At 40.5% G+C, this 12,950-nt stretch overlaps 1 protein-coding gene across 1 annotated transcript; it reads right to left on the reverse strand.

Annotated features, from left to right (window-relative positions):
- Positions 1–4,882: 4,882 nt before the first annotated feature.
- gas1a (growth arrest-specific 1a) lies at positions 4,883–7,102 on the reverse strand. The gene has a single exon (XM_071523169.1). The coding sequence runs from the start codon at positions 6,499–6,501 to the stop codon at positions 5,719–5,721; it is 783 nt and encodes a 260-aa protein (XP_071379270.1). The 5' UTR covers positions 6,502–7,102; the 3' UTR covers positions 4,883–5,718.
- Positions 7,103–12,950: the final 5,848 nt, after the last annotated feature.

Below are 12,950 nucleotides of genomic sequence, written 5' to 3' on the forward strand. Positions count from 1 at the left end.
TTTGCTTGCAGTATCCTATAACTATTTTGCTGCTGAAACAAGCTGCTGAAATTTCCCCAGGGGGATCATGAAAGTTTTAATCTTCTCTTATTTTAAACCGGAGTTTCTCTCACAGCCTGACTAAATCATGACAACACTAAACATGCTGTTGATGCTGTAGAGGCTGCATGCTGAGCCTGCTGCAGTGGGATTCATGGTCAACTCTTTACACTGGCTGTCATCTGGATTACATGGCCGCCGCTTTAGGAAAGGGCATGTACTTCAACAAGAACCCCCCCTCACTCCACTCCACACACACACACACACACACACACACATACAAACACACACACACACACACACCCCACCCCTCATTGGCCTGTGTGTTGTTGCCTTGTATGAAAACAAGCCAGCCAACCTCCACCTCATGATTGGATCTTCCCTCCTCAAGCTGTAGAATCTCTCATTTTCCACTCACCACATGCTCATTACTACACTAGTTAGAGGAATGGCTGAATAAGGAAGGCTTTCCTGTTACTGTGTGTGCTGTGAACCAGGAGAAGTTTTAGGTTGGATGTATTAGCAGTTATTTTACACTGGTGACAGTATAAGTCAGTAGATAGTTGGACATTAATGCATGTAGCTCTTTTTTTATGTGTGTCATAAACCCCCTCATTGCTGCAGAAAATAATATAGGAGTACAAACAAACAAATAAATAGCAGAGACAAATTCTGAAACAAGAGGACACTTTCCTCCTTTGTAAACGGTGTGTTTGCAGCTTTCTTGTTTCAAAGCAATGCTCCAGTGGTTTTCCATCCTTCTTCAGTTACATATATGCTTCTTTTGCAGCTTCTTTTTGATTTTCACAACATACTGGCTATGTGACCAGGGATGTAACTGCAACACAACTAACATGTGCAACACTTTGTGCCCCCCTTTTAGCGGCAATACTTAACAATAACATTTTAAACTGAGAATATATCAAATGGCTGCCACAAACAGTCAGGTAGCAAAGTGTTCTCCCGGTGACAGTGGGATTAGTCCTGCAGGTTTTCTCTCAGGACCCAAGGAGTTGGGCTGCAGCTTGAGTAACTGGATTACAGCCCTTTTTCTCATTTCAAAGGGTTGTGAACTCAGCAGAGGTCTTGCATGATGAAATCAAAGTGGCAGCTTAAATAGAAGGGAGAAAAACAACACGGGTTTCGAGAAAGTCTTCTGGCATTGGCCAAGCAGCTAATGAGGGAGATGCAAAATCAATGATCTTTGCTTCGCCGTGTCACTGGCGTCTCCTTCTAATGGCTTGAATTCAGAAAGTAATCCCCAAGCAAGGTGAGGAGGGGAGCATGCGCTGGAGAACTGAAATATCTCAGATCAGTGCTTTACAATGCCAAAACACATTCCAAACGAAAATCACAGGAAAAGAAAAAATACACAACACACTTCTTCTTAAGACCAACCACCTTTTAACAAATGTGTGCCTAAGCTACGGCAGGAGCGCAGAGGGGAGTCGAGGTGGAGCCCATTCCATCAAATACCCTGTGGTAACTTTAGGGGATTATTTCCAAATCCTTTCAAATGAACTTTCCATCTCACTGCCTCCTCCTCCGTCTCAGCCATTCCAACTGTCCAACCGTTTCTACATCACTTTCTGCATAACCACTCATGGAGCCAAGACCAAAACAAATGCCTGGGAGAAATATGGACACCGCACTTCAGGAGTAAAGAAACTCACTTCGAGGCCCAACCTGTCATAATCCCACACAAAGCAGGGAGAATACTAGAATTATAACACAGTTTTAGCAACATGTGAAACAGAAATTAAACTATGTATTTTCACATATGTAAAATTGATAGGAATCTGTCATGCATCTGTACAATACAGCAAAATTGTACTTTAGACGTGGTATGAATTGTTTACAACAGCATATATATTCAAACTACAGGTCCATCTTTAATATGTTCTGCAAGTCAGAAACATTATTATCGCGGGTATATAGAGAACACATTGAAACACTGAAAGATTTTATAGTTTTGGCATTTTGTTTGAAGAGTTGTTTTAGGAAGATGTGTGTTCCTACCGAGAGGCTCCATATAGATTTTCCATACGTCTGCATGAAAAAAAAAACATCATTCCACTTCAAGCCAGGACTTAATTGAAAACACTGCCAAGGAAAGTGGGGCTGGGGGCAAATATTCCATGTTGTCGACTATCCCTAAGAATAATGTAGAAGTAAAGCAATTATAATCTGACCAAGCTGTATGTGAGTCACACCGCACAGTCAAATCACTGTCTTTTACCTCATGGCAACTGACAGACTGAATTGTCGAATAAAAGGGATGGAAGGAAAGAAGGAAGGAAGGAGGGAAGGAAGACAGGAAGACAGGAAGAGAGCAGGAATTTGAGGAGAATATTAATTTTATGCCTGAAATTTTCATTGAAACACATTTTTGAGATATCATTACTAGTAGCCTATATCTTCCATCTAGAAAATTGGTAATTGAGAGAGCAGCTTTTACACATGTCCTGTCGATCTGCATGAGCTGAAGTGTGGGGCGTTTGTTCACAAGTCCAAAGAATCAGAGCTTGGAAGTGAACTGAACTCACTGAAGCAAGGTTGATGGCAGAGATACCTTACACACGCTCAAAGACCTGGAACACAAACAGCCACAGTTTGTAAATTACACCCAGAACCCCCCACCCCTCTGTGTGTGTGTGTGTGTGTGTGTGTGTCTCATTTTTACAGTTTTAAAGAGTTTTTTTTTTTTTTAGGCTATTTGTTTTGAGGACTTTTTTGCAGTCCTGGGGACTTTACCTTTATATGACTCCCTCCTGCCATTCAATTAACTAAAAATAATTATTTGTTAATTAAAATAAAAATGGGCTTTTATTATATCCTTTGACACACCCTTAAAAATACATTTTTCAAGATGGCTGCTAGCCTAAAAACTGCTTTTTCCAACACTAAATTATCAAATATACTCAAACACTCATGGTTCCCCGTTTCCATGTGATGTTTTATAAGCAGGCTAGTTTAGTGAGAATTTTTGCACCTCATTCATCCATTCACACACCGCGCATTATTATAGCCTAATCAACGCATGCTGCGCTTTTTCTGAAACTGCCTGAACAAATGGCAAAAGAAAGAAAAGAGAGAGGAGGAGGGGGAGGGGGGTTAGCCTTGGCTACCAATCTATTCTCCTGATAGAAAGCTTCATGCACGGAGGGCCGCATACCGACACTGCAAAAAACTGACCAACTTGGCAAGGTATTTGATTTTAGTTTTAGGCTTATTTTAGGCTATTTTTAGTCAAAATTGTCTTGGCACTGGCAGATATTTTGCCGGTTTCATTAAAAGTAACTTTTTTCAGAGTAATGGAATTTGCTTGAAATAAGGAAACTATTTTAAAATGGTTTCAGGTTGTTTTCCTTGTTTCTAGATTATTTCTTGAAGAGGCAAAAAAAGAGGCATGACTGAAGTGGAACGTGTTGCTGTGAGCAGAGCTATCTGCCGGTGCAGGAAGATAATTTGACTAAAATACCCTGAAGAGAGTCTGGATACAAGATAAAATCACTTGCCAAGCCTGTCACTTATTTTTTTTTTTTTTTTTTTGCAGTGTTGGTTTGAAACCCAAGCGGCAGCAGATCGTTCCCACATGCTTCCCCGCCGCTCGGCTCTCCAGAGGTGTCAAGCCAGCCTGAAAGAATGAAGTGCCTCCCTATTGTGCTACCCAACTATTATGTGCTTAACATTTCCATGACAAAGATGCCACTCGACTTCTCCTCCATCCATTCAGCTGGAGGGCCCTTGTCCCTTCTCTAATAAAACATTTTGCAGCAATCATTGATTTAAAGTCCCCCCCCTCTTACCCCCGAAGCCAGTCAAGAGAGGGGTGGAGGATTTGCAATATTTGAATAATAATAATAATAATAATACTAATATCAATATAATAATAATAAATTGCAACTAAAAATCAAATGAATAAATAACACAATTACATAAACACATAAATTAATTAAATAAATGTCTGCGTCTAATAGGGTTAATTACAGGTATCACGATTAATCAGTCACTGCCTGCTGAGTGAAGGGGGGGGGGGGGGGGTCCTTTGGTGATTTATGGTGACAGTTGCTTTTGACAACGGCCAGCTAAATCAAGACATAGCAGGTCATTAGGCTATCAGTCAACTGAGGAAGTTGACTTGCATTTAAAATGAGCCTTAAGTTCATGGGCACTCTGTTCTTCATTTAAAAAGCAAAATTCAACAGTGAGAGGAATTGGAACTGAGACGCTGGAGATTTAACAGCTTGCATTGGCTTGCTATTATATCCTACAACTTTGCTGGGTGTAATGGTGGAGGTGGAACCAGATTTGCCCCCCCACTCTTGTTGTATGATAACCTGGGATGTGATAAACCATCTAACACAGTTTACCCATCTTTTTAAATTTGTGGAATAGAGTTTACATGCCTTTTTTAGGCTGACATACATTTTTAGAGCCTAAACTCAAAGTATAGTAAATTGTACCAAATTGATGTAAGTTATATAGGTAAAGGCTCATCTAAGCATAAATCAATGTTTTTCTGACAATATAACTGATCTGTGTTAATATTGGTGGTTGTTTGCCTTATGATGACCACCAACTGGATGTCATGGTTTAGCCACCTTTATATTTACCATTGCATATCTGGTGATAATAAAACATTAAGAGTTTATCCCTCAGCCAACTATCCTGTTTACAAAGTCAAATAGCCTGAGCAGCATGAACTTACTAAAATATGTCTTCAAACACATTATATCCCGTTTATAGGCCTACTTTCTATTTGGGTTAAGCTTTCTAAGAAGTAGGCTAATGTGGAAAATCAACAAATAACTCACAGTCAAGAATAATAATTTCAAGTCTCTTTTATGCCTTCTATAAAAGTATATCATTAAGGCAGTCATACAGTGGATTTAGACATTTCGTTCTCTTGGCTACACAGTGAATAAATCATCTCATAGCCTAACACATAAAGGATTCTCTGGAAAATCTATAGGCTATACACATATACACAATGTACATTACTTTGAAGAGAATACACACAAAATAACTTCCCTTTAAAGCTGGAATTCTTACTTTTTTATTCACATGTTGAACATTTGGATGTAACTGGGTCGCATGTAATAAATTACTGTTTCATTTTACCTAATTTATTTACAAGTCCATACGTATAAGATTCCAGCATTAAATACTTGCAAATCAGATCGTCTGACTCCAATGGCAACAGCCTGTCATATAAAAATAGTTCATATCTTTTAAAAAAAGATGGGCAGTGCACAGCTTATACTGATTAATCGTTGCATTGTTACCAAAACAAGCCAGCTCTGTCGTATCACGTCAACCTTATCGATGACTATCAGAGTCTGTGACTGTGAGAAAGTAGACAATCTAATTTAGCTTATCAAATAAGCAAAGCATCTGGAGAGCCGTGAAGTGGTGTGTTTTGATAAGTGAGCAGCCTGTAGCACAGGCAGATAATAAAAAAGTTCTTTCTGGATTCATTTGCATAGAAAATATCCTGATGTGATATCCTTCAGCACCTAAAAGTCTTAATTCAAACAAGGCAGGCCTTTGCCTAAAGACCCCTTCCCTTAGTCTTTGAAGCTCTAACCTTTCACAATAGTAGAAGGTCAATGAGTGACAAAAGTTTAGATTGCCTTTTATCCGGACAATAGCCGGGGCAGATTATGAACCCAGGGATTAAAGGAGAGGCAATAGAGCCAAAATGGATGCCAGCAGGGTCAAAACACAGTGGGCCGCTGGGAGAGAGCCTCTGCTTTGCCCCACATACTCAGGTTCTTGAATGAAATCCTCGTCATCCTCTTCATAGTCCTCCGACCCGCTACCATCGTCCACCTGGACGGGAGCGTCAAAACATAGAGTCTTCATACTGTTCTTCACAAACTCGCAGATTGCCCTTTCCGTCCCGTCACACACGCAAGTATCTAATAGTTCAGCTTTGGGTATTTTGCGCATATTTGTGATCACATTCCGGCAGGCGTTTGTGCAGGTAGCCCCGCTGAAAAGTTTCCCACAGTGGATTAAATAATCGCGCATTGCAGAGCTGCATTGCTGGTCTCTCTCACACTGGCGCCGGGCTTCTGTGCAGCCAGTGTGGCTAGTCCTGGGCAGGCAGGGCTCTATGGCCCGTTTGGTGCTCATACACACCGGATCCTGGGCGCAGCTGCAGTCCTCCAGAGCCGGGCCGTTTTTGGTCAGATTGAGCTGCACCAGAGAGGAGATACAGTGGCTGGGGCACTTCTTTCTCTCCCCGTTCAACACAGGGCCACATGCATGCATGTATTGTCCATACGCGTAATGGCACTCGGCCTCGGTTTGGCAGTTCATTATGGCTTGCCAGCATATCAGTCGCCGACCATGGGACGGAGAGGCCACGGATAAGTAGCCGCAAAACAACAGTACACAACCAAGAGGCCAAACGGATCTGTGAAAGCTCTGTGCCAATGCGCCAGAACTTGCCATTGTTATGGCTGCAGAAAAAACGGCCAAACTTACACCAGTGTCATATGTGTAAACCGACTAGACTACTTCCATGGATAGTGACGGACTGTCCGTTTTAATTCCGACGCAGATGGTGTCTGATATGTGTGGCTCTTCAACAGGCTGGCATGGGCTGTAATCCCGGCTCGGTATCGGCTGCAGCCAACGCGCCACTGGAAAGCCCGTCAGCGTTGATCCATGATAGTTTCAGTTGGATTCCAGTATGAAGCTCCCGTTATCCATACATGCTTTAGGTGGAAAACGAAAGTTAAAAAAAATACGCGCAAGACGGGAGCAGACAAAAAGTTCTCCAGTACTTTTAGGAAAGTTTATACAGCGGCTCATTCCATTCCAGTGGATCTGAGTTGACGCAACAACTGCCTGCAGCTCAACTATTCCCTCCTGCGTCTTCTCTCTGAGCAGTAAACTCCTGCCGGATCCTCACCAAAAGGCGAAGCCACGGTCCCCAGAGCCTGTTGGTGGACTATGTTGAATCATTTAGCAGTCCTTTACACCCACAGGAGCGAAAACAAAGAGTGTGGGGAAAAACAACAACCCTTCTGGGTCGCAAAGTGGTCCTCTACTCTCTCCCCTTCAGCATTTGTGTCTCTGTTCTGCAGCCCCCCTCTCCACACATTAGGTTGGTGCTTCTGATTGGTTGGCAACTTGTTGTGAGTTTCTACGTAGTGATGGGCGGGAGATTGGGGTGGGATGAAGATGGTCTTGAGAAATACAAGGTGAGGAGGGATAAAAACAAGAATGTAGTAGATAAACTCAGTTCATCTACCTTTTTCTTTAAGGAGTATGGAGAGAGAATATAATTATATGCTGACATAAATCCGATGTGCCTTAAATTCATAGTACATATCCTAGTAAGTAGTATGAAACTGATTGCAATTATCTGAGGATATGGTCTTTTGAGAGAAAAAAGCACACTTTCTCTCTGAAAATATAGCCGAGTAGTGTCTTTTCTAGGAAAATAGGCTAGGTGGTCGGTCTAATTGACAATTGGGTAGTGAAATACCCAATTAAGATCTAGAGTATGCTCGTTTATTTATCAATTGTTTGTCCACTGGTAGAGCTGATATGGCTCTGAGGCGGCTCTTCAAAACTATAAATTAACTCTGATGGGTGTGGACTTTTCTGGTATTGATTTTTACACTCTCACAGTTAAAAAAATACTGGTGATTTTGCTGTGTAGACAAAAATCACATGAGATAATAGCTCACTCTAATTGCGCTGCTGTACAATAATTAATTAAAACCTAAAACATAATGCTTGCAGTGCTAGTGATCTGTATGGCATCTCTAATTGCAGTATAGGCCTAATTGGTCACTGTAGTATACAGTTATCATCACTTAATAATATCACCTATTATGGCAAATGTCTTGCATATTATTGTGCCCTATTATATGTTGTCTTTCTGAATGTTAAGACAGAATGACCATACCCTTCCCCACTTTCTACTCCTACTCACCTACTCACAGTAGGTGAGTCGATGGTTAAAGGAAAAATCCACCTTCAGATACTCTCATACTGTTATACCAATTTGTAACGTTCAATGAATTCCAGGAGTTATTTTGTGATGAATGAATGAATTATGTATTTGTTGTACCCTTTCCCTCAACCTGCCTCTTCTACTTCTGTTTGATTTCCTACATTTCCCAGAATGCCTTTCGACAGCCCCCAGAGAACGCTGGAAACTTGTTGCATTTACCTGTGGGTTATACTGTATGTTTAGGTCGAGAGAGCAATAGTGATAGAGAGAGAATTTTTTCTGATATCAAACTCCATTGTAGCTACATTGGAAATATATGGATGTGATCATGTTGGCCAGTTATCCACAGGAATAAAAGAAATACACCACTAAATAACAAAATGGTCCCAGAAATGCAATGTACATTGCCAATAGCTGCTTTATAAGGTGGATTTTTAGAGTGTAATTTTCCTTTAAAGGACAGCATTCCTCCAGGTTGGGATTCACCCCCAAGCAGTTTCTACTCACATTTCCAAGGGACGCCGCTGTAAGGTAACCTGACAGCCACTTGGAGAAACAAGAAAAAGAATGATTTTGCAAAGATCGTAAATTTGACTGTGTATACCTAGGAGGATTTCCTGGGGCTATAGGTAGATCATCTGTTTCACAACTGACAATACAACTATAGAATAATAAATCTGTTTGGGGTCCAAAAATTGAAACAAACTTCAAGTCCAAAAATGAGTCTCCCATTGAGACCTGCTCCAGATTTTCCATCTTTATGTCACCACAGGTTTGAATAATAGTTTTCTGGTTGTTTATGTTCATTGGTATCGATTGGACTGACTTAGACCACAGCAATGACATAAACAAATTCTTAAACTGAGTGGTATAATTTCTGATGTAACTGGCCTTATTCATGGAGACAAGTTGGGTTTAAGGCTTGCAGACATATGCTGATTCTAATCAAGGCTGCCAATGCTAATCTGCAGCTACAGAAACCAACTTCATAATAATATGAAACCAAATTACCATCGAGGACAGTCAAATGTTTAGGAGATGCATTAGCAAGCTGCAGACTACATCAGAGCTTTTTGTTACATCTATACTGAATCTGTATTAATACTGTACTGTATTGATATGTTTTTGCTACATTTTCTCTAACGATCAATCCTGAAAACCTTGTTTGTTTTAGGAAAAGACTTGATTTTAGAGCTTTTTTCAAGATAGTGCAGATAGCCACACTAAGATATCGACCTGGACCTCATCATCAAAATGACACGTGTGTGTGTGTGTGTGAGTGTGTGTGGGTGTGTATGCGTGTGTGTGTGGGTGTGTAAAATGATAGCCCACATGTTGACACATGAGCGGGAGGAGGCAGTTTAGTTCTTGAGGCTTGATGTGGATGAGGGAGTCAGGGAAAGAGAGCAGGGAGGGCACAAAGGCTGTTTGTGTTTCAAACAGCATTCTGATCTCAGGAATGTACCTTTAGGCCACAGCCGTGAGCTTCCCACTGCAAACAATGCACTCAATGTCAGTTACGGCTGGCTAGCGCAGACACTGCTGGCGCTACTCCAAGGTCCCAACTCGTCGAAAATGATGGATACAGGGAACTCAATACCTCAGGAGTCCCTCTCCTGCCTTTCCCTCCAGCATGGAGAATGGAAACACTGTGCGCTTCAACAAAAGATTTCCAAGCACCAACGTCTTCATTGTTTTCGAGTGCATTTAGCACAGCCGTAATACGAAACAGAGGCAACGCCGATAAAGCGATACATTCGTACATCCTTGTACTGAGCATTAAACAATTAGTGCTAATACATTTTTCCATTTAGGAATCCATAACTCATTTGCATATCTTATGAAAATGGTTTATTTTGTTAGCAGATCTAATCAGAGGCTTATCAACCACATAGAAAATCTTCAACCCAAAACATTTGCAGAGGGAAAACAAAACTGATCGAAGTATCCTACACTCTTTTCTTTGCCAGCAGCAATATGCTTAAACCAGATGTGCTTCACTGAGAGCGGAGTGTCGTTACTTTGAGGGCTCAATTAAATCCCAGTTCTTGCCGCAACAGTCCAATTAAGGGACAAACATAATGATATTAAAACCATCCCCTGCTGATGTTCAAAACATTGTGCGCTAGCTGGGTTCATTCCTGTTTTGTGTTAAAGTACATCACACCAGACTATGGAGCTCAGTTGATTGAAATAAAAACAGAGCTATATTTTATGCAGGACCCAAGCAGTTCCAACAGGTAATATGTGTTTGACATGATATAATGTTTTACCTTACGACCTAAGTAGTTTTCTTTCATGTGATCCTAATTTATGTTAACGTGCAGCATCAGAGACAAGCTGCACAAATGTATGTGTGTGTGTGTGTGTGTGTGTGTGTGTGTGTGTCATCTGCTGTTCATATTACTGAGACTGTGGCATAAAAAGAAGGGTGCATTTGCCCAAAAGCATTTCTCACATGAACCATAGGCTTGCTTGACATAGAACAAAAGATTTATTTCAATCAGTTGATAAATCATGGCCAATAGTTCTGCTCCATTGTTATATTAATAACTCTATAAAACATTTAAGAGATTTTTGGTAACACTTTATAATACAGCCTGCGTTTTAGAGTGTAACTCCCCGTCATTACCATGTAATGTAAAAGGAAGTTACACCGTAAGTTCCGGTAAATTACATGGTAATGACGGGGGAGTTACACTCTAAAATACGGGCTGTATTATAAAGTGTTACCAGATTTTTGATGACACATTTTATACATTGTATAAGATATAAGAGACGTTTTATACATTTTAAGCTCAGTATTGTACAGAAGATTGAGAGCACAGAGCTATGTTGCAAGGATTTCATCAGGTCCTGACTGAGCTGAGTCCCAGCAGAACGGGGCAGCGGCAGTGGGCCTGCACCGTGTTTCTGAAAAAGGAAATATCAGAATACAGGAAATGAGTTGGCAGGAACTATCCATTCAAATTGCTTCCTCTTTGGGATTTAGGAGGAGCGATAATGGGAAGTGATAAGTTATTTGGAACTGAACCAACCAAGATTAGGGATTCATTTCCTTCCTCATGTCTGCATATTAATTTGCCTCTGTTTCGTCCATCATCTCCCAGGGATTTGTGTTGATTTGTTCAGTTTGGAATTGCTGAGTGAGGGACAGAGTGATTACAACCATAGCACTTGGCAGAAAATGGCAGTGAGCCATAAAGCAACCATTTAACCAGTTTTTAGAGTGCTTTGGGTGCAAAAGCCAAGCATCTCTGGCGTATATATACATGATGAAGAGATTGAAAACATTTTACAAGCTTCAGAGGTCATGGAAGATTGAGAAATTGCATTCTGCTTACAGGCCAGTTTTAAAGGGAAATTCCCCTGCAGGGTTTAACAACAACGCAACAGATTGTCACTTCTCCTCAGACTAGAACAATAAAAGAATGGAGCAGTTCGACACTTCTGCCAAAAGATATTCACTGAAATTATTGTCCATAACAGCATTTTCAGTGAATAGAGCTACAATAAATGCTCTCAGCTCAGCAGCCTATTCACTTTTCTCAAGATTAAACGGCAGTACACACCCCTATAGTTAGCGGAATAGGAAATTCAAACTTCCTTTCCTGTTGTACTTTCAAGTGATAATTTGGATTGGGTGGATTGCTTCATAATGGCATCATTAACTCCAGAGATCCTGCTCTACTAATAAGGGTGAAATGTTAAATGAAGTGTTATGGTGGGCGTTTCCCTGTAATGAATTAGTTCAGAGGTATTAGTCATTTATCAAAATCAAAAGCAGCTTTGTATTTGATAGAATTTGATCTTGGTGAGCTCAGGGAAAAGTCAACTGAGCACTAATCCTGTTTTTTTCACAGTCCTCTACACTGTGATTTCTACAGACTCGTCATCATCTAATCCATGCATTTTGGCTCACATCTCAACAGGGGAAAGAAACTCTTGAAATGATTTTTGAAAGTTTGACAATTTTTTTGTGGGGAGCAAGAGCAGTAATAGTCCATTTCAGTGTGTAAGATATGGGCACAAGAGTTTAATTTGGCTCATTTTTCTTCACAATGTAATATGCAAGTATTCAAACAATGTAACAACATATGGACTCTATCAATTCACTTTGGGTTTACTGTGAATCAAACCGACCTTGTCTTGAAATGAATGAGAATGAGAAAAGGTGTCAGGTGTCACAGATGCAAGAATATGAAATACATAAAAGAGAACTTTTGCCCCTGATTGCTTTCACCTCCACCTTATCAATCTAGTCCTTCCCCATTCAAACAGACAGAAAGTGGAGCTGGAGTTGCAGTCACCATGACAGACCTCTGAATCTCTAGACGGCCTCCACACACCAGATATCACAAAAGCCAGCTGTTGCAACACATGCTACTTAGCCATCAGCCTGTATAAGTGGCTATTTATACAGGGCCGAAAGGCCTTTCATATCACTGCAAACAAGCATGAGCACATATGGACGCACCAATAAAGACCTAACCCCCTCACAGACATATGACCTTAATCCCCCAAACATGGAGTGTAGCGAGAAAGAATTTAACAAAGTTAAACACAACAAAGCAAACGTACACATAATCACTTTGACCACAAATACTGTAAATTCCTGATCTGCTGTTGATGAAGGTACAACTTTGATACAGTGGAGAACAGTATGACACAATGATACAGTGACTTCTGACAATCCACACTTTGTACCTGCAAAACTGCATGCATTATTAATGCAAAATAGTGAAAATGGAAGGATCTTTTTTTTTTTACCATTTTGTCAGACATGCAACACCCATAAGAAAGAAGATAATGGCACTGAGTAGCTTTAAAAAATAATGATAAAGCATACACTTACAGACATGTTATGTTGCTATGGTTTTTATATCCATTACATTTTACTAAGTTAGCACAGTAGTCTGGAGGGTTTTCAAAT

The sequence above is a fragment of the Centroberyx affinis genome, unplaced genomic scaffold, assembly GCF_046629955.1.
Source record: "Centroberyx affinis isolate AG114_WGS23_722 - 3 ecotype Tasmania unplaced genomic scaffold, CSIRO-AGI_Caff_v1 ptg001070l_1, whole genome shotgun sequence".
NCBI classification, from domain to species: Eukaryota; Metazoa; Chordata; class Actinopteri; order Beryciformes; family Berycidae; genus Centroberyx; species Centroberyx affinis.

Bases quoted from the DNA above. Each gene is read 5' to 3' on its own strand.
- gas1a (XM_071523169.1), bottom strand. From the start codon at position 6,501: ATGGCAAGTTCTGGCGCATTGGCACAGAGCTTTCACAGATCCGTTTGG.